General features: G+C 37.1%; 1 protein-coding gene across 1 annotated transcript in view; it reads right to left on the bottom strand.

The window, feature by feature from the left end:
- The window catches only part of TRPC4 (transient receptor potential cation channel subfamily C member 4), a 128,966-nt gene that overhangs the window by 11,166 nt on the left and 95,254 nt on the right, over window positions 1-22,546 (bottom strand). The window contains exons 6-9 of the mRNA XM_021541882.4: window positions 13,585-13,724; window positions 5,461-5,774; window positions 3,572-3,767; window positions 1,745-1,939 (exon numbers count right to left, since the gene is read on the bottom strand). Coding sequence (XP_021397557.3) covers window positions 1,745-1,939; window positions 3,572-3,767; window positions 5,461-5,774; window positions 13,585-13,724 — 845 coding nt within the window. The remainder of the gene's footprint in view (window positions 1-1,744; window positions 1,940-3,571; window positions 3,768-5,460; window positions 5,775-13,584; window positions 13,725-22,546) is intronic.

Raw genomic sequence — 22,546 nt, 5'->3', positions numbered from 1 at the left:
TCTCATAGTTTCTCCTTCTGTTGGTCTCTGCATTTACTTCTTTCACGTACTATAATACACCGAGATGTTTTACTCTTAAGATTATTCACCATTCATGCTAGTTCATATTATTTTAAAAATTTGTATATGGATCATTGTTACTCTCTTAAGTTAATGTTTTTTTCAGTGTGCTTCTTGTCATCTATTACTGGTTTGTTTCAAAGTCACCCTCATGTTTATTAGCTGTTTTCCTGGCTGTTTCTTTCCTGTATGTACAAATATGACATCAAAGTCAAACAGTTTTGCTTTCCCAATTTAGATACTGGCCAACAATATCAGTATATTGCAATAAGCCTGATTTGAAGCATTCTACAAAGAGGACAAAATCCATTTATCAGCATAGTAATTGTGAATTAGTTTTAGATGTTACTTTTCATCTTTACCATATATCTGTACAAGCATGTGAACTTGCTCCTCCAAGTACTTCTAGAGATTAAACTGCATTCCAGGATATGACAGCAGAAGAGGTAAGAAAATCTTATTACTCACTTATCAAGAAATAGGGAAGAAATACAAAGAAAAGGTTGATATCATAGTAATGGTCCATCAAAGAATTGTATCAGGCCCCCTGACTTCTTGAAATGGATGAAAGCTTTTTAATAAGAATCAATAGCACAAGGACCATACCCCTTTCTTTTCTCCCTTATCCACATTTGACTCCCATATTCCCACTTAATGCTTGTCCATCTGAGTTCCTAACTTGAAACATCTATATTCATGAAATCGCTATGGTATAGAGAAAATGCCACAGTCCACAAAGTTATCCCACATAGTCTTCTTCACGTTTGAGCTGGCTAAATTCAGTCTAGTTACTGAGGTACTGACTCACTCACGGGAAATGAAGAAAATATAACTAGAGAGAATTAGATGTTGGTGGGTTAGGATGTTGCCTGAATATTTGCACTGCCAGTATAGAAAAAGTGTGCCACTGTTTGAGGTATCTCAAGCAGATAAAGTTAGGATGGAAAAGTTCAAATCTGCTTTACCTACTGTATCTACCAAAGAAAGTAAGTAGCTGAGATATTACACAGGCATCTGCTGAACCCAGGTGCAAGACTATTCTTGTGTGTCTTTCCCCCTCTTCTTTTTTTTTTTTTTCCCCTAGAAATGTCACTGCTAAACAGCAGTATCAGAATATGGTATGATTTCAGAATGGGATTCTGAAATAGCTCTACCTTTAAATTCAAGCAGACGAGTCCAAGTAAATGCTGTCACCTTTCAAATTTTTTTTAATGGGAACAGCTTTTGGTAAAAATGCTTTTATGGCAAACTCATTTCATTACATGTAGAGAGACAGAGACACAGAGAATATCCCATGATGAATACTTCATAATGAGTGTCTGGTTCATGATATTCAATTATACCTGAACTGTGACACTTGAGCAACCAACAATTAGCAACCAACAATTCTGGCACTGACAGACAAGCATACACATTTGATTTCTTGTATTTTTTATTGCTCTCAATATTTCTTGAACTATCTGTAGATGAAGCACAGTCATAGTTCATACTGTTTTGTACAAGGATATGGTGATGTTTTCTCTTCAAATACGTTGACATGAATGTAAAAAGTAATATTCTCTGCTAGAATTATTGTCTAACTCATATGCACAATATTTGACAGGTCAGACATTCTATAAATCTGAGAAAAGTAATCGATATAGCAAAGAGGAGGACTACAGGCAGAGTAAACCACACAACTTACCCCTATTGTTCCAAAACTTTCAGGCTTTCTTCTAATTTTTTTCTTGCAAAGGTGTCTCCATAACCATTTGATCAGATACCACAAAGACTTTGGGCTTGGTATGACATTAAAAGGAGTGGGCAGAGTTCCTCCTTCTTCAAAGTAACTCATCCAGAGTTTTGTTCGAGCAAACTTCCACTCAATGTCTGCATGATCCTGCACACAAGAAACACATCATCAACACAGATATTGCTGTAATTAAGGAGGTGAAATAAACCTCTACAAAAATCTGAAAAAACTAAAGCTAGAACAACCTTGAAATCCTAATGAATTGTCTTTTTAAAATACTGCCATCTTTTGACAGTAGGTCTTTAACCAAAGCAAAGTAAGCTGCTTTACCACAGTAAGCAGATATTCAATATGTAAAGTATATATCTACTTATAAGAACTTCTTTCCCTGTTACAAGCTGTTAAATTATTGAAAGTCTCTCAAAAAACAGAAAAGGTAATTAAAAGTAGACAAATACTACAGTTCTGGAAGAAATGCTTTGTTATAATAGTAGCTCACCATTATTTCTCATAGATCAGTCTAATTATGATGCTCTGCAGCAGCTGCAACAAATCAGCAAGGCTCATGCATTTTTTTAGAAATTACCAGTCCCCAAAATTCACAAATAGTTATCCAACAAATCATAAGGCTACATAAACTATTGAGTCAAGTATCTTTTTTTCCCCTACTACTTCAGAATTCTATATTAGGGATAGGTTGTGGGGTGTGTTTTTTATTTTTATTTGAAATTTCATTTTGTTTGGAACCTATATAGCATTGTATAATCCTGAAATTCTGAAATGAAAGCTAAAGGCCATGGAAAGACACCTAAATCCTAGCAGCTGAACAAGAAGTTTAAATCACTAATGATAGATTTGGATAGCCAAGAACTTCAGCTACAGGTCTAGCCCTGGCCATACAGTAAGAAAAACAACAATTCAGAAGTTGTAGCAGGAAAAGTATACTACCTACAGCCAAGTTTTGGTGAGTGGTACTATGTTGTGATATGGTTCACTAGACTCTGACAACTAGAGTTATACAAACACAGGTGGTCAGTTTTTCTTTTGTGGAAACACTTGTAATTGCCAGATTGAAAAAAAAGGCATATTTAAAATCTTAAGACTGTGAAGCTTTCTATTGTTTGCTTTCTGAATGATCATATTTGAATTATCATATGATGAATCAGTGTTTATTTCTCTTAGTCTCTTAATAGACAGTTTACAAACGAAACTATGCCAATAGCTCTGGTAATGATAAAGACAGTTTTCACTGCAGGAGGAAACAGGACACTGTTGAATGAGAAGACATGACCTTTTGTTTGAATAGCTAGTGTCCTTGGAACAAGGGCATCCAATTTCTGTTAACTGTATATCCAAGTCAGATTAAGAAAAATAAAATAGCAGTCTTTTGAATGCTAATAAAAATAATGTATTAAAAATGTATCAGCAACAGAACAATCCTGGGGAGTATTTTTCTAAGAAGAGGTCCTGCACAGTGCAACTTGGGCAGGGCTGTAGCCCATGTCACTTGTCAGAAGCATGAGGACACCCTCTTCAGCCCACCAGCTGGTTTCTTCACCCCTTCCCCACTCAATGTTGTGAGGAAAATTCACTCTACCCAGTCCAGTTTCTTTGGGTCTGGTTTCTTTGTCCATCCAGAACAGTGCAAAAGAATCAGAGTAAATTGCAATATTTGTCCCAATGTTCTGTCTGTGAAGTGTTTTACTGCCAGAAAATTTGAATGTAGGAACAGAGAGAGGGTATATATTATAAATGATCTAAAAATAAGAAACAACTTACAGCAATGAGTTGGTAAGAGTTATTCATCATGGCTATTAGCATGTTGAGTAGAACAACCAGAGATATTACATTATAGGTACCAAACATGGTGGCCCCAACAAATTCAGTGAATTCATGCCTTGCTTTCACATTGGTCACATAGAGATTGATGAGTCCAAATATAGACCAGAATAATGACTGCAGCGTTTCAAATAACCTGGAAAAAAAAACACAGAAGGAATAGCTGTATAATAACTACACATTTAGTTTCCAGATTGTTCAGTTTCTCCCAAAACACACAAAAGTTCTTGACTTGACTGAGATGAATGACACCTATCACAATATAGGCAACACAGAGGGAATATCTTTGCAGTGAGACAATGGCCTAGTGTTTCAAATCTGGAGCTTTAGATATAGATAATACAGAATCTATAAATAAGCCTGCAAACAAAAGGCTGATTTTGCTCAAACTGCAGAGAGATAAATATAGTTTCAGAGATCTTATGTTGGACACTTTCTTTTGAAGTACTTTGACCTTTTGCTTTAACTATTAGGGGTAGAATAAGGATCCAAAAGTAGCTCAGGTATGACTGCAAAAGTAATGTCCCCCTAGAATGCTGAAAGTAGTATGGTATCCTCAAATTTTGCAATTCTGGTTTGTTGACAGCCACTGACATAAAAGTTGTTGAATAATTAGAAAGACATTATTAGCATATGTTTTGTTTAATGAAGAAGGGAGACACAAAAAAGACAAGGATGCTGCTCTCAAAAGAAACTTGTGTTTTTATACCTAAAGCATATGATATTCTCTTAGAGAAGTTCGTACAACAGCTAGGAAGCTAGTAAAAATAACAATGGCTGTAGGTAGCATATCTCTGCACCTACATAGATTGAAAAAAATTCCCTTTTGTTGTGTGTTCAGCTACACAGTAGTATCATAAGAATGGTCCTGCTTAGACTGCTCCTTGAAAGTATGGAGCACACAAAGCATCATATTTTGCCATGACATCAGCTTCTGACAATGGCACCAGTACTCCCCACTATTTCCTAGATGAATATTGCTTTCCTCAATGATGAGCTCTGAAAAATTTCTGTGTGCTTTTCTGTTCAGATCACATAAAGTTTAGACCTGCATAGGTGTTATTAATATACAACATAAATATACAGTGCCTGAGAAAAGTTACTTGATTAAGGTGATATAAAGGCTGCTATTTTTATAAAATTATTTCCTCTAAGAAGGAAACCATTGGTAATAAATATATTTTTAAAAAAGCCTAGATACACAGAAGTTAATAAGGAATGAACATTTATAGCAGTAGTTTGATACAGGTTGAAGGTGAAAGACAAGAAAATTAATGCTCATTTGGAAGTATTTTGCTATAAATGAACTAAAAATGAATTAAAATTGATTTCAAAATGAAAAAAGAGAAGAAACAGTTTACAATAGAAATTAGAAATTTGATTGTGTGCAGTAGAGTCAGTAGATTCTTAGACTGCATGTTTTTTTTTACAGCCTATCACGTTTGCAAGGAATCTTCATGTTTTAGAACACCACACTTATTTAATGCCCACAGGTAGGCATGGAAGAAATGCAGTGACAGCTGCCTGGATGAGCAAGGTCTGAACTGGTGACCTTATACAACTTCTAATCTCATTTATCTTCCTCTTATCTCTATTTTACCTTTTATCTTTTGAGAAATCTTGAATTGTACAGACTTCACTGTGGTATGAATTGAACATTATTAGAGTGATGAAATGTTATTTTTTTTTAATTATTAGGGTAATATTAGATGTACTTGTCAGGACACCACTGTAATACCAACAGAAAACAGAGGTTCTTCTCTGTAGACAGCATCTAAGTCTTAAAATATTTGAGGCGAGGAGGAGGATAGAAAGAAATAGCTACTTACGTTGAAAATGCATTATTCTGCTTTTCACATCGTATTCCTTTGCAGTTGCCAGGTTCATTTGTCTCATAGTAGAAGTACAGCTGGTTCAATCCATTTGCAAAAGCAAGCAGCACAAGACAGTATATGAAGAGAAACTTCAAAATGTCCAGCAGCATTCTTCCTAGAGATATCTGCAGAGGTCCCAGGTGAGAATTTGCAGTGAATAATGAGATCAAGCGCAGGGAGCTAAAGATGTTTGCGATTGCAAACAGGGCTTCAGCCACCAGGGTTGGATGCCACATGTCCCAGCTCTCCCGTGGAACTAACCCACTATACTGAAAACAAGCAAAAGGGAAGAAATTACTCCTCTATTTTGACGCATAAATAAGCATGTCAGTTTCTTTATAAGCTGCTCAATTAATTTGCAAATATCACAACAAATTTTCACAGCAGCAAAAATTTTCACAGTTTAAAAAGTCTAACACTACAAAAGAAATAGTTTTGAACACCTTGCTTTTTAGAATTATAGAAATTTCCAGCTGTACAAGCAGGTAAATGCAGGGCTGACAGTGATGCATAGAAACCCACAAAATCTCTGGCAAGTCAGAAGAAAACATTCAATCACCAAGTAAATTAATTATCAATTAATAACTAATACTGGACCAATGATGAAAATGAACCATAGCAAACTGCTTATGTGTCTCATTATCAAAGAGTCTGATCCCTGAAACCATGACTTCTGTTCATGCTCTACCAAAAAAAAGAATCTTGAAGATGAAAGATATTTGAATTGAGGATTAACTACTAGCAGATTCATTTCTATTTATTTGGTCTCTTTAATCTGTTTCATAGAACATATCAGAGGAGAGAATCTATGCTAGGAAGCCCTCTAAGAAGGGGATAATATAATACAAAGCACATTTCAAAGGGCATGTTATCTGTATTTACCTATTCTACACCACAAAGAAGCACCTTCAGAGCTGCTGGGCATGCCCTTAGCAGTAAGGAAATGGACTTCATGTGTCACTGGGGCCAGATGACACAACATAAACAGGCATCACAGCATTTCACCACACTCGCCCTACAAAACAGGTGATTACTCTCAGAGTGGTTCAGAAACACCTGAGTAACTTAAACATACATTCATTCTGTAGGACATGATCAGATGCATCCCAGAATCCTAAAGAAACTAGCTGATGTAGTTTCCAAGACACTCTCCATCATATTTGAAAAGTCCTGTCAGTTAGGTGAAGTCCCTAGTGACTGGAAAGAGGAAAACATTGCACCCGTTTTTAGAAAGGAGAGGAATTTTAACCCAGGGAACAACCAACCTGTCAGACTCCCCCTGTGCCTGGGAAGGCCATGGAGCAGATCCTCCTAGAAGCTATGCTAAGGCATGTGGAGGGCAGGGATGTGATTTGAAGCACCAGCATGATTTCATCAAGGGAAAGGCCTTCCTGACCAACCAAGTGGTGTTCTATGATGGAGCGACTACATCAGTGGACAAAGGAAGGATTGCAGGTGTCATCATCTCTGGACTTGTGTAAGGTTTTTGACATGGCCCCTTACAACATCCTTCTCCCTAAACTGGTGAGAGATAGATTTGATGGGTTCAGTGGATAAAAAACTCTCTGGATGAGTGCATCCATAGAGAGATATTCAACAGCTTGATGTCCAAATGGACATCAGTGACAAGTAGCATCCCTCAGGGATCTGTACAGCGACTGGGACTGTTTAACATCCTCATTAATGACATAGACAGAGGGATGGAGTGTACACTCAGCATGTCTAAAGATGACACCTAGCTGAGTGGTATGTTTGACATGCCTGAAGGACAGGATGCCATCCAGAGGGACCGGGACAAGCTCAAGAAGTGGCCCCATGGGAACACCATGGGGTTTAACAAGGCCAAGTGCAAGGCACTGCATCTGCGTCAGGGCAGCTCCCAGTATCAAGATAATCTGGGGAGCAAGGAGATTGTGAGGAAATGGAGTTGAGGTACTGGTAGATGAGTGATCATAGCCCAGAAACCCCAACCGTATCCTGGGCTATATACAAGAAGTGGGGCCAGAAGGCCAAGGGAGGGGTTTCTGCCCCTCTACTCCACTCTGGTGAGACTCCAGCCAGAGTGCTGTATCCAGCTCTGGCATCCTCTGTACAGGAAAAGACATGAACTGTTGGAGCTGGTCCAGAGGTGTACAGTAAAAATAGTCACAAAGAACAGGTGACTTTGGGGAGATCTTGTGGTCCTCCAGTACCTAAAAGGACCTCATAGCAAAGATAGAGATAGACTTTTTACTAGGACCTGTAGCAATAGGAATGAGCTAATGGTTTTCAACTGAAAAAGGGTAGATTTGAACTATATATAAGGAAGAAATTCTGTATGATGAGGGTGGTGAAACACTGGAACAGGTTGTACAGAGAGGTGGTAGATAACCCATTCCTGGAAACATTCAAGGTCAGGCAGGATGAGGCTCTGAGCATCCTGATCCAGTTGAAGATGTCTGTGCTTATTGCAGAGGCACTGGACTATGTGATCTTTAAAGGTCCTTTCCAACCCATACCATCCTATGAGTCTGTGATTCTATGATCCAAACTGTGAAAGGGAACTAGGCATTCTTTTGGATGCTAACAGTTGGCACAGGCCCCACACCAGGGTTTCTCTAACCAACTGGTATGCATGAGAAATTGTCCCAGTGCCTGACAGCAATCCCTGGCACAATGCCATGTACTCATACACAAGCAGCCATGGCAGCTGACAGGTTTGTGAATTTGGGGATGTAAACTGAAAACTGAAAAATAGCCCATTAAAAAATTAAGAATTACTCAGCCTTACATTTCATTCACCTGTGATATTTTTTCTCTGCAGAGCAGTGAATTAAATCTAGACCTGCTGGAATCATAGATCAATACTCTCTTCATTAGACTATCCTCTATGCAATGATTATGCTCATCTGCCCCATCCACTATGGCTCTTTAATCCAGTTCTGATTGACTCAAGATCAGTGATGAAAAACAGGCTGCAGAAAACAGAATTTACTTACTGGAGAAAATGCCTAAAAGATAAAACAAGAAGAAAATGCACAGAAAAATATTTCCAGTGTTTTTGAGAAGAGAGAGATGTAAACTTGTCAGCATGATTCTTATAATATCTGAATAATATTTTACCACACATTACTGCAAATTCTCATGGCACTTTACAACCCTAACAGCTGAAAACTTGCACCTTTTAAATTATTAGGATTAATTGTCTGTAAGCAAAGGTTGATACTGGACAGTGCAGTAGATACTCAGATTAGGGAAAAGTACACAAGGTGTCTAGGGGCAATAAAGTAAAATACAGTCATGGAGAAATGTAAAGAACATTTATGAAACTGGGAAAAGATGGCATTTTTGGTAGAGAATTAAACGCATCAAACTGCAGACATATTTTAGGTGAGGGCAAGTAGTAGCAGATTCCAGAGAAGTTACAGATGTGGGGGAGTTGGGAGAAATATAAGGAAATACCCTTCCAATAAATTAATGGGAACTATAGGACACTGAATAAGTATAGCACATGCTATACCAAGACACAAAAAATCAAGTTAAACAAGTCAGGTGTGGATTAGCCATATCTGCACTCTGCTGCCTACTCCTACAGTCAGCAAAGAGAAATGAGAATTTCTAGAGTAGTGGGAAAGAAAATATCCTACATAGGTGAGTTGCTCTTTAACTTCCTCATTTTCTCCTCACTGATCGTTGGGGAAAGGGATAGACTGTCTTACAGCTCTAGTCTGGCAAGATGTGTCCAATGTCCCATTTTCTAGAAGAAATTATGTTAAGTAGAAAGGTGAGGAAAAAAGGAATTTGTCTATGATGTCCTGGATAAAAACACAAAACTGATTTGTTTGAACATTCAGAAAAGATAAAATGACCTTTTATTTGTAAAAGGGAAATCAGAGACACAATTGTGATATTTCAGTGTAACTGACCTTCCTTTTCTAGACCCAAATGCTTCCTGCATGTTTGGATAGAATTCAAGAGGTGTCACCATCATAAGCAGAGAGTGATGGCAGTTATTTTAGTGTTGACGAAACATAATTTAAAAGACTGTAAATACTTGGCAGAAAAAAGTGAGAAAGGTGAAGGCCTGAGAGATAAATTTGGAAACTGTGTGTGAAATATACAAACTGCAAGAAGACAGCAAACAATATTAAGAAAATAATGAGTATAGAGGGTCTCTAACAACAACCCCCTATTGATTACACTAACCAGAGCAGAAGTTGCTGGAAAGGAATCTAGAAATAATAAAAAAAAAAAACTTAGAGAACAAAGCAGCTTTCATGTGAAAAGAAACATAGAGAGGAGTAGCGAAAAAGACTAGGTATACTAAAACCAAGAACAATGAAAAAGAATAAAAAATGTATTTTAGAGTGAAACCACATAGAACTGAAGTATTTCTTCTCTCACTCATGTTTGTCAAACTCTTTCTGTTCTACACAGAACAGACAATTAATATTGTTCTAAGGACAAATACATTTATATTGTTCTAAGGAGTGGAAAATGGTAAGAGAAAACATAGCAACACTGAGTTTGCTGTAAATCATGACGTTGATATTCTGCAGTCCTCTGTTTGGTGACCCTAATGAATTTCTGTCCCTGCTGGAAATGCAGTCACAACCTTTTGACATGTAACAAAGACAACATCACTTAATTTGATTAAATAACACAAATTATTGGCTCTGTGGTTGAAGGAAATATACATGGCATATCAATGGAAAATTAAGAGCAGAAAACAAATTGAGCAGAAATAAACAGTAGAGTTTCAAGGTAAATATATGATGCTTTTGCAATGTCAGCCAGGAAATACAAGGTAATAATCCTTGATCCTTACTCAAAGGAATTAAAATGCAAATTCAATATCTGAACCATGTGCGAGAAAAAAAAAGCTGAGTGATCACTGTTTTCCCATTAAAACAAAAGATGTGAACTCTCGATCTCTTGGAAACACCATGAGAGATCAAACAGACATGTAGATCAGGCTACCTGAATGTTTAATGGGCTGCTGGTTCTCAGTCTAAGATCACCTCCTTGTTTCTGGTCACAAAGAGACTAGTCAAATAATATCCATTTCAGGAAAAGTACTTTAAATACTTTCATGGAAAGTCATATGTAAATGTGAACTCTTCCTATTTTAAAATGTATGTACCAATCTTTGCATTCATTATGTGGAATTTCAAAGCAGCAGTAGGATGAGGGCAGAGGGATGGCCTGGAAAAGAGCTTTAGAATGGTAATTACACTGGGAAATTAAATCCATAATTTCTCAAGGGTGGAGAGGTGTTAATCTGCCTGTGTAAATGGACATTTAGTCTGTTAATCTGATAAAATATCAATCAAAACAATTTTACAATGCAAACATGCAAGAAGATGTTAGCTTCTGCAGAACTGGTAGCAGGAGAAATATGTAATCCTATTTACTACTGAACAAAGTAGACCTGACACAATGATCATTAAGTGAACAAAACAGTAAATGTTGAGACAAATAATGTACTTTAAGTACTTTTCAGAGTTCTTGCCCTGAATAGGAATTTGTTTCCCGACTAGATCTTCACATCAGTGGCTGAGGCACGTTATCAGCAATATGAATTTGTATGTGATTTTCAGCAGAATGGGAAACAAGCAGGACTAGGTCCAATGCTCAGGTTTAACAAGTATTTAAGAGAAATAAAGTAGATTCTGCACACATATTGGCACTGTACTTTACATATCAGAACAAAATAAATTATATTAAAAAAACATAAAAGGAACCATTTTTTCTTAACGCACAATGATTTCTGCCTAAAAACCCTCCATAAAAACAAATGTGCTGCTTAAAATCTGTCATCTTGTACTATAAAAAGTATATGACAATATACTGTATATTATGATATTTTTATGGAGGAGAGAGCATTTTCAATGGATATACTGGATCTTTTAGGAAGACATGTTGATACAGAGACGATAAACGATAGGCCATTGAAAATTATAAGATGTCCTTATTTTATTTGAATACTGAAAACAGTTAGTTTGAGTTATCTTAGCAGTTCTCTCATCCTGAAATTATATGTTTTGGTCAATTTTACATTACCCCATCAGCTACTCTAGATAATATCCATCTACTTAACTACTGCATCAGTAAGAGCATTAAATGGGCAATAAACACTATATTTTACTCTGGGAATATTTATCACACAGAAGAGTCGCATGGGGACACTCATAATTTTATTCAAGGGAGTTGGTTAAAATGTTTTATTAGGTGGCCGGAACTGATCCATAGAAGATAGAAAAAATCTAAGAACTGACCTTATATATTTGGTTCAATAAAGACAGAAGAGCTGTAACTTAGAAAAACCTGACTGACAATGCTTAGGAAAAGAAAATTTAAGCTTTACATTAAAACATACTGGTTACATTTGGCATCCTCTCAATCTCATAGTGGCAAGCAACTCTGTTGCAGGCATTTGAAGGAATGTGGCAGGGTATTAAATCACACTTATATTTCTCTGTTCATTACTTCACATGTGTTTCAGCTGACTAGCACAGCTTTTGTGTATTGCACTGTATTCATTATGATTAAAATGTAAACACTAATTTGGAGAGTAATGGATGCACATTATCCCAGATACAGTCACCTTGGAATCTGATTACTGTAAGCAGAAGCCATTTGGGAGATGAAAGGATTATAATGTCTTCTAATCAATATATTCTGCAATTAATAATTGTATATAAAAAACATCTCCAATGCTTTGGAAACATCTATTTTAAATGAACTGTATGCTTTGTTACAAGGGACAGGGAAATGACTATTTATATTCTAGTCACTTTATTATGAGGCATCTTTGTAAGTAAAAAGGCATTTAATTAGCTTTTAAATGACAGTTCACCACTCTTTGGAGCACCTTCCTCTTTCAGGCTCCAAATTTCTTTGAGTGAGAAGGCTTCCAAAGGTTTGCAGCCACAGATCCAGCATGTCAGAAACCTTTTGTCAAAGAAGGCTGATGTGTCAACACATGACCTGGGGCTCTTTGTTCATCCCTGCTCCTGACTGGTTGACACATTTGTGACCAGACACAAGATTATAGAAATTAGAGTGCCTCAGTTCCTCTATGCCTGTGGCAGGGCTGCAGCAAGAACAGCTCCTGTTTGAGGAGAGGAAGCCATCACTGGCTACTTGACAGCTCTCTCCTTGTCCCAGTCAAAAGAATCTTGGCAGAGGAGGGACTCTCCTTCCATGCACACAGAGTAGCACTATTGCAACTATAAATTATCGCTGGTTGCAGGGAACTTGAAAAAGCTGAAGTACAATGTTGATTCCAGTGGCCAGTAAAAATGGGCTTATCTCTACTTGCATGTGGTAAGAATTCTATGACAAATGCTAAAAAATTCTCAGATTTCCTTTCATATGTGACTTCCTTGGACTTGAGACCATTTTTTTGCTCAAAATATCTCATTTTTTGAGGAATTCCTATCATATTATGTATTCATGTAGAATACATACAAAAAGTTCACACAAGATGGTCTATGCCTTTGGAAAAAGGGACTGTTCTCTTGGAAGATACTTAAAACAGTTGAAATATAAGAATATTCACAACAACTCCATAAAAAGAATATAAAAATGAATACACCTAGCCTCTAGTGACCATTTTATCCCATTCAGTTTTACTTTTTTATGTTGCACTTATAATAAATTTTAAAAAGAAATTAAAATCTTGCTCTTTAGTTCCCCCTACCAATTTTGACTACATATTTTGGCAGTAGACCTGTCTGAACAGTGTAAAATAGACTTAGGGGCAAGAATTTCTCACTTAAAAAAATCAAAGATTAACATAAAATGCAACCATTTTACATATTACAGGTAATTTTCATTTCTCAAGAATTTAACAATATGGTAGTTCAGGACAAAATAAGAAAACATTTCATGGGCTAAGAAGAAAAAAGCATAAGACCCAATATTTTGTTTGCTCTTATACTTGTCTAGTTTCCTGTCATTGCTGCAGAAGATTCATAGAGCACATCATACATCTCTTGAATTACTAAGCCTCAGGAACTCCAAACACAGATGAAAGATTGAAGAAGCCTGATTTAATTTATCCTTAAAATGTTGCTGATTTTTTTTACAGTTTACCTTTGTAAATGCAACGATTTTCAAGGAGATTGTTGCCAAGTACAGGGAGTTCATTACAAAATCCATGAGGTTCCACCAATCGTGAATGTAGTCCTGTAGTCCACCATCCCACATCTGTTTAATTTCACCCCAGATAAAACCTGTAAATAGAACATAATTCATTAGGCAAGAATATTAAGTTTAAAAAGGTTGTGACTTTTCTAGACACTTAACTCATGATAGATTGATTCTCCTTAAATCTAGTGTAAAGGGAAGTTGGATAAGTACTCTAATTTGTACATCTAGATAGGTGAAATTTCACCTTTTCATTATTTCCAGAATTAATTTGTCACACAAAACCCCCCTAAAAAAATCTGCTTCTACAAGGACAACTTCTTTGGGTTTTTTTCAATCTCTTTCTCATTGTATCCTGATATGTATAAAAAGGGTTTTAAAATAAGTTACTGGTGTCAACCCAGTCCTTGGCAACTGATGCAATGTATTTCAGACTGGAAAATTTGTGACTGCAGGTCAGTCCAACACAATTTATTTTGATTGGAACTCACACAATAAGGAAGAGAATTTCTATTGTTATTGTCAATGCTGAAATAAAGTGTCTCTTTTCCATATGAAAGGGTAGTGTCTTCAGAAGAAAGTCTTTTGCTGACACCTTCCTTTGGGACATGAAGGAATTGAAACTGTTTTCAGGTGTGCAGAGCACATATTGTGCTAGGCACAGTGAAACAGAAATATTCAATCCAAGTGGAAAATCTTGCAAGTTGTCTGACATGAACTTGGTTTAACAGCTTCAGAGACAACTGTGTGGACACTCTTTAACACTATAAAAGTTAAAAGCACTCTGAAGAAGATACTACACATTACGGTGGTATAATATATTAATAAAACAACACAGTACATTTAGATCCACATTTCACGTTACTATCTACAGAGATGTTTTGATTTTTCACAGTTAATTATTTTCTTGTAGGAATTTCTTACTTTGTGCTCATTAGAGAGGCAGAAATAATTCCAGTCTCTCACATATTGGTGTTCAGATACAGTAAATTCAACATGTCTTTTTTTCCCTTGCTCTTTTAGAAAATGATAAACAGATTTTGTGCAGGAATCTATAGAGCTCTGCATTTTCTAACTATGAGCCTAATTCACATTAAACCTTAACATTTTGTCGCAGTGGGTCTTCTGGTTGACTGGATGAAAAACTTGTCATTTTTCTCAATCATGATCCAAATGAAGTAATCTTTGGCCTACTCTTATTTGTGCCAGGTAGGTTTTTGAGTTATTACAATTTAATTTTGTAGTGTATTGGCTTAGCTTTTCTGTCTCCTGATTGCTTTCAAAAGGAAAAGTCCTCTTCCTCACTAACTTCACCCTCAAACCTCAGACACATGGTCCCATCTTGTTTTTGTGTGTCATCACCAATAATCACAAACCTCAGGAGTATCTGAATCATCTGATTGATCCAGAAACTTTTATTTTCTTCTGTGAAAAATAAATTTTCAGCCATGCCCCCATCACCATTTCAGCATTCTGCAGACCTGGGGCAACACACTTGAGGAGGGACTTCACTGGGAACATGCAGACAGGAAAGTGGAATAGACCCATTTTACTGCCTACAACAGCCTAGACAGGCTGACTGAAACTCTATCTGTAGTGTATCAGATAAAACTAACCCAGAAAATATAGCAGTATTACAAAGTGAACACTTATTTTAAAGATGCAATCAACTGCGCTGAGTAACAGTGAGAGAACAGCAGAACATGATTGCACGGCAGGGGTCAATAACTTCAAATCCTGCTACACTGCTGTTAGCTGCCCAAGCACCATCACAAAAGCAACACACCTTCACAAGGCTACTAGGGCAGGCTCCTACATGCCTGCCCATTTCAGCTTTTCAAAGCCCTGGTCACTCGTGACATGCAGTATGAACACGGTGACAGCAGATCTGCCTCCCCCTTTTCTCCACAGTCCTCTCCAACTTTCATCACACATTCCATGAACTTGCAAATGTCCCCACTTGCTCTTCCAATACCTTTCAGGCACAACTTGCTAAGACTTAACCAACATCAGGTCATAAAAGCAGCTGCTTTGTGTGTGACTATATCCCCTTCACATTTCAGACACTGCTCTGAATCACTGCTGCTCCACCTGCTTTATAGCACATAAAAATCACCACTGCAGGAGAAGACCTGGCTCCAGGCTCCAAGCCAAAGTCTGTGTAATACAGATATGGCCCCTAAGTACCTTGCTCTTTTTCATTGAAGAAACTTTCATTTAAAAGTTGTAGGATCTTGACATTGGCAAGACTGCTATGGCACAGGAAGCAAACAGCTGCATTGACAGAAGATCCCCAAATAAAAAGATTTTGCAGAAATCAATGCACACATTCATAGTATGAACTAAACTTTTTTGTGACTCATCAGAGTTCAAATACGCTTTGAAAAGACAGCAGGAATAGGTTGGGATACAAAATAAGATGAATGCTTTAACAAGAGGCTTTAGGTTAATTCAAGTCTTCTGCGAAGATATTCTACGGTTCAAAACCAGCCAAAAATGGGAACTGACACAGACTGCAATGGGGCTGTTCTCTGTAAGATTGTTGCTCAGTATTGTATGCTTTGACAGCACTGCCTAAAATATAATGGGATTGTGTACAGATTGAAAAAGAAATGCTGACTAATGCTGCTGCACTTCATCTGTTTGTGAGTGGAAAGCCAGACTGCTTTTCCAAGCTCTTCCTGGGCTTCAGAAAATGAAATGTAATTTTAAAGTTGACATTAGCAGAGAAATACTGACCTATTATAAAATAGTGGAAGAGAGTATATGGCTGTTGCAAATTTGATCATTTTGAATTAGAAACCAATTAATCCAAGCTACCAGCAATTGGGAAGTCATTTGGCAGCTGAAAGTTCTGAGTATACTTTGGGGACTTATAAAGGTAGTGGTTCTAATTATTTTTTTGGTTCAAGACAACTTTTATGTTCATCCTGATGCCTGTTCTTTTCAAGCAAACAGAAGTGGAAAACTGTAAATCCCATATTTTTGCTGGCTGTAAGAGAGATGTGATAGTTTGCTCTTCATGCCAGCCAAAGCATCTAAGTACAAACTCAGTATATAAATACAGTTACTGAGATCCTAAGTCACTCCAGAGAACTTGAAGTTGTTTGTTAAACACACACAGCCCATATATGCACAGGAGAGCTGCCCACACATATGTTTTTGAAAGCAAATCTTGCTACCAAGTCCTAAGGTTGCTCAAATTCACAATTCCAGGGCAACCTCACCATGAGAGCTGCGATCAGAGTCTTTGCAGCGACCAGGTCTCCATGGCTAGGGATTCTTAGCAGGGCTCATCTGGAGCAATGAATGCTGGAAGAATTGGACTCTCTAGAGTTCTGGAAATCCAAGTGTGCCTGAAGGACTATCCTAGAAAAGTGTACTCTGAAATCCCAGAGCCTTTATGCAAGGCTGAAGATGTCTCTAGGGCCTGGTGAGCTTACATGATGAAGGTAGTCTGAACAACAAACCTCAGGGATTCCCAGCTGTGCTGTTCAGGTTTAATTTAGGGCAGACAGAGGCCTTGAAATCTTGTTGTAGATCAGAACTGTATCTTTTTACTGGGGGGAAGAAGTAAGACCACCCTTGCCTCCACAGGCTCTGACACAACATGCCAATTTTCTTCTGTTACATTCATTGGGAGAATCAGGAAAAGACTTGGAAAATCTATGTTTGTTTGTTTTTTTTTTAGAGAAAAATACATCCAGAGATCAGAGCAGAACTATCTCTGTGACCTTGCACACTTTTCTACATTGAAGATTAATGGATAGTTGGATAGTACCTGATTTTATTACGAAAGGAGTCTTTAGGGCATTTCTAGACATGACCTGACATGTAGGAGAGAAGATATGCAGTGACAAGACTGTCTAATAGAGGCACTGCTACAGGTAGGAAAGAGAGAGTCCAGGCACTGCCTGATTATTAATGTGCCAAAGGAGCAACATCTACTGCATACTGACAGAGATTGTGTCAGAGCTACACTTTCAGAAGCCAGAAAGCTGACGGCTCAACAAAACAGAGGGGACACTGCCAGCCTGCACACACATATTGGGGAAAAACTGCTAAGAGAAACTAGCCAAAGACAGGGCACAGATCTAAAAGCCTTTTAGGAAACCAGGCTGGGAACAAGTTGCTTGCCCAAAGCACTCTTTTAGCTCCCTGTGAGGAAACAAGAATCTCCAAGGCAATAATCCTGTCATCTGCAGGTGGGTCAATCTTCCCACTGGCTGAAAAGGAAGCCATGGAGGATCAGGTTAATTAAAACAGATGTCTTAACTTCCAGATGCCTGCATTTAGCTGAAATAATTCCACTCAGAGCAGATTTCACTATTTTAGCTGGATATTCTTTGCTATATTCCTTTTGTCTATTTGCTCTGTGTCTTGCCCATCTTTTCACACCAGTAAGATTTAACACTTGCCTCTTAGATCCTCACCTATCCATTCCATGCTGTTATCATTCATTGCCACTTACAAGGAAATTATAAACATTATACATCTCTTCCACCTCATTAATCAGGGATTATAATTAAAAAGTTGAGGGTAAGACTTTCAAATACTTGCTGCATTGTTTATACCCACACATTGGAGCAGTAAAAGAGAAATAACAGCATGGATATTTTGAAACAGTATGAGCAACAGATAAAAATTTTATAAATGCCCATGGCTTTAATGGGATGAAATAGATAAATTCAGGGCAGGAAACCCATAGACAACATAGGGCCTGGAATGACAGACACCATGGAGAAGTTTTGCAAAGCATTGCGAAATATTATACAGGCAAGCTGATCAATTGCAACCATTTGACTGAAGTCCAGTTTGCCTGAAGCGAGAAAGGAACTAAAATTGATCAGATAAAATTAATTTAGAGAAATTAAATTAATTTGCGAGCTAAATATTTTTTTTGCAGCAAAATTTTCTGAACATTACTGAAAAAAGTTGTTTCTTGTGAAATAAAGCCTACATATTGTAAAATAAGTTTTATTCAAAGCAACAAAATGAAAATATGTCTTAGAAAAACAAAAAGCACTGAAATAAAAATGTTCTTAGAAAAATAACATCTTTCATTAAAGTTCTCATAACTCTTAAAAAATCCTTAAGAATTTAGTAATATACTGCATATAGTTAATGTGTAGATCCATCAATAAATATACACTGATAAGATTAGCTTTTATTTTAGATATTTAGCTATAAATTTTAATTTTGAAGCTGTATTTCCAGTCTTGAAATCTTTGGATATTAGATACGGAATGTCTTTTAAAAAAAGTGGACCTGCTTCTCTTTTCATAAATTAGGACTCTGATGGCAAACCTTCCAACTTTGAGCAGGGTAGCAGCTGTCATAAAAAAAATTCTTTGTTCCTTTGGATAAATGCTTGGGTTAAACACAGTATGTTTTAGTGCTAGCAGACAACTTCCAATTAGAAAATACTTTGGATCTATCCTGTTTGATCCTTTATAGCTACTTAGAGCTGTAATTTTACTCTTAAGGAACACATATCTTTGTCTCATGCAAAAGAAACAAACAACAAAGAAATAACTTCCCTCTGAAATCCATTCAAAGGTGTTTTAGGCTCTAAGGAAAAAAACTTAGACACAGCCTTTCTAAATTCCTATGTTGTACTGAGACTCAAGCAAATGCAAAAACACATTTCCAGCAACTGTGGAAATTCACAAAGATTTATGCCAGATCTACAACACTGTTTTTTTTTTTGTTGTTGTTGTTTATAATTATAATTATAGTTAAAGTCTCACTGTGAACAATAACATCAAAATTTGTCAGAGAGATATAAAAAGCAATATCCTGAATTATGTTTGGTCTCAAAAAGTTTTGTGGATCCCTTCCTAATTTTGGCCTTACCTTTCCCACAAAAGGTTGGTTGCTCAGTGCTATTTTTGTTCCTTACCATTAAGTGATGGGAAGCAAGAGGTTCCTTGGGGTCAATCTCTGCATGCCAAGATCAACAACAGTATTTTAGCATGTTTCTCGGAGAACATATTTTTGCTGGGCTGTGAAATCATTTAACTGACAAAATCAACTTTGCTCTGCTATGTGATGTAGAGTTTTTCACAGCTATAAGAAGTGAGACAAGCTGCTAATGATTTAAAGCTCTATGAAGCAAAGGAAAGTCCTTCCAGGGAATTCAGTGAGTATTGATGAGGCTTGATAAAGCTCTTCTGTTTACACCTGGGCTGATGAACTGATTTCTGCTGCAGGTATTTGAAGGTACCAAGAGGCATCCTGGCATAATTCAGCGGCTTCCACTCTTTGGGGCATATTTTATTAACAGAGTACAACTATGGGTACTATTTCCCATGGTTAATGCCTCTTTGTGAGAGGAAAAACTGTGCAGTGTCTGGGTCCTATGTCAGGTCAGGTAAAGAACTGGGAATGATGTGGCCAGAGGCACCATTAAAAGTACTTCCCAGGGAAAAAGTCACCTGGCTTTTTTTTTTTTTTTAATAATAGAAACAAAACATTTTTCTTTTGTCTCCATTTTGGAAACAACAAGACCATTCTAGATCAATCTTAAACTACAAAAAGCAACACATCAGCCAACATCACCAACAACCAAAGAATAAAATAAAATAATCTATATAGAAAATATTTACCTAAAATACTTACAACTTGAATTAAAGTAATCAAGTAAAAGGTCCTATTATGGCAAGATACAGGCAGTCTGGAGAAGAAGTGGCTCTCCTGATGTTTAAATAAATAATTTAGTTACTGAATCCAGTTTTGGAATACTTAGCAAAGAAGAGATATTAACCGGCTGAAATTATCTTAATGGAAGGACTTCAAGCTAAGTGGGATCTGGACCACATAATGTGTAAGAAGAGGAGGTTGAGTGAGCTGATATTGTTCAGGCTAAAGAAGAGAACACTAATGGGAGGTGAATAGTCTCAAAGCTCAGTTGGTTAGGGCATGGTACTAATACTGCCAGGCTTGTAAGTTTGATCCCTGTACGGGCTGTTCACTTAGGAGATGGTCCTTGTTGGTCCCTTCCAATTCAGAATGTTCTGTGATTCTTTAAAGCTGTTGTCATCAACTACTGAAATTGCTGTTTTTGAAGAGCTGGAGCCAGACTTGTTCTAGAGGTGCACATTGGAAGGATGAAGGATGGTTGCATGTTGTGGCATGAGATACAGCCTGAAGAATGTGACCTGTCTTTGCAGTTAGCCTGTGTTTGGCAGTAGTTTGGACTTAATGGCCTTTTGTGGTTACTATGTGCATTATCCTTCCTTAAAAAAGTTTTGTTCCTACTTTGTCTGGGTTTGTTTTTCTCCCCTGTTCTATATATGTCACTATTGGTTATATACTGTTTCATCTTGCCAGCCATATTACCTCTATATTTGCTCCCAGAAACATGTCAGTTCATACTACATGTTTATTTTTTTACACAACACTTTCTTGACCTAATTTAGAAGATGATGCACACTGTACTTGCCCCCTCTATGAAGTGTCCTGCTGTGCCATCAGTTTGGATGTACATCGTGCTAAGGACTGACAAGACCATACATTCCCGTACATCCCACCAGCAGTTTGCTAACCACAAATGTTTGCAATTTTGCACAGTTCCCAAACATCCACATTCTCTATAGATTCATGTACTCCAACAGTACAAACCATTCTGAAAGAAAGGATGGGGAACATGTTGTTCAAGAGATACAGTAAGGCTGTATTCCCGCTCCAGGCAGGCTTTTGAACAATGCAATTAAAATGAACATATAATATGACCATAAAAGAGCAAAAAACTCATAAAAAAAAAATCCCTAAAAAAATGTCCTTTGCTACAGTCACCCTGAAAAAATGGCAGGGAGCTTTTTAACCACAACTAGTGAACACTAGATTTTTCTGGTTGATGCCTTTCTCCTCTGAAATTTGTAGCATTTGCTGGTGAAGCAAATGACCACTGTGAGGACACTGAGTACAGTCACTGCTGGGTTTGAGGCCATGGTTTAGGGCAGAAGAACAGCTGTGACAAACGTACAAGGATCAACATCATCCTTACATGAGCTGCAGTCAAGGCATACAGAGGGTGAAGTAGGGTCTTGTTGGATTTCCCCTCTGAATCACTGCTATCATGCTCAGAGGACACAGTGATGGGGGATGGGGGATATGATGCTAGATGATATGATGATAGAAAAAGCTGTTATTCCTTGTTTTTTTCCCAAGATGATACTCTTGATTTTCCTCTTCATTTTTCCAATGGTGATGGATTCTTAAGTACAGTAAATAGGCCTATGTTTTTGTAGTGTAAAGCAACAGCCAATAATAAGATGACAATTACTTTTCCTTATAAGCCAAAGCTTGTTTCTTACTTTTTTAAGTGCAAGGACAGGAGATTCTGATTCTTCTTTTTGAGAAATTTTTCAACAACTACTTAAGGTTATGACAGCCTTGTAACACTGACTTACTGTTCCATGGATAATCGCCACATATTGGAGCATCACTTGTGTAATCATCTAATCATGTAAAAGACAAAATTAATGCAGAACTTTCCTCAAGAGACTTTTGAAATGTAAAGTCGATAGTCTCCATGGAAATGTAGCCTAATACAAGTTTTTCCTCAGAGCCTCCTACTCTAGTGACACTTTTAATTATGTGCTAATTATGCACATTCAGCCTTCTATTACATAGTAGTTGGAAAATGCTAATTACTATTTGCTCACTGGGGAGCTTAGGTCACTATGGACAGTCTTGAAACTTCTTAAGTTGCATGAAATATTTGTGTCCTGAAATTCATGCTAACGAGAAACCTGCAACAGTGAGCTCTTCCTCTCTAAATTTTAAGAGAGATAGCATTAAAATGCAAACTACAACCAGAGCTATTTGAATTAAGAAAAACAAAAAAAAATTCTGTTTGAATTTGACATGTAGCTGCTGCAGGATATCCTTTTCCCAAGGATAT

This window comes from Lonchura striata, chromosome 1 (genome assembly GCF_050655825.1).
Source record: "Lonchura striata isolate lonStrDom1 chromosome 1, ASM5065582v1, whole genome shotgun sequence".
Lineage (NCBI taxonomy): Eukaryota > Metazoa > Chordata > Aves > Passeriformes > Estrildidae > Lonchura > Lonchura striata.
The sequence above is the reverse complement of the archived record's forward strand: the minus strand, read 5'-3'. Positions and strand labels throughout refer to the sequence as shown.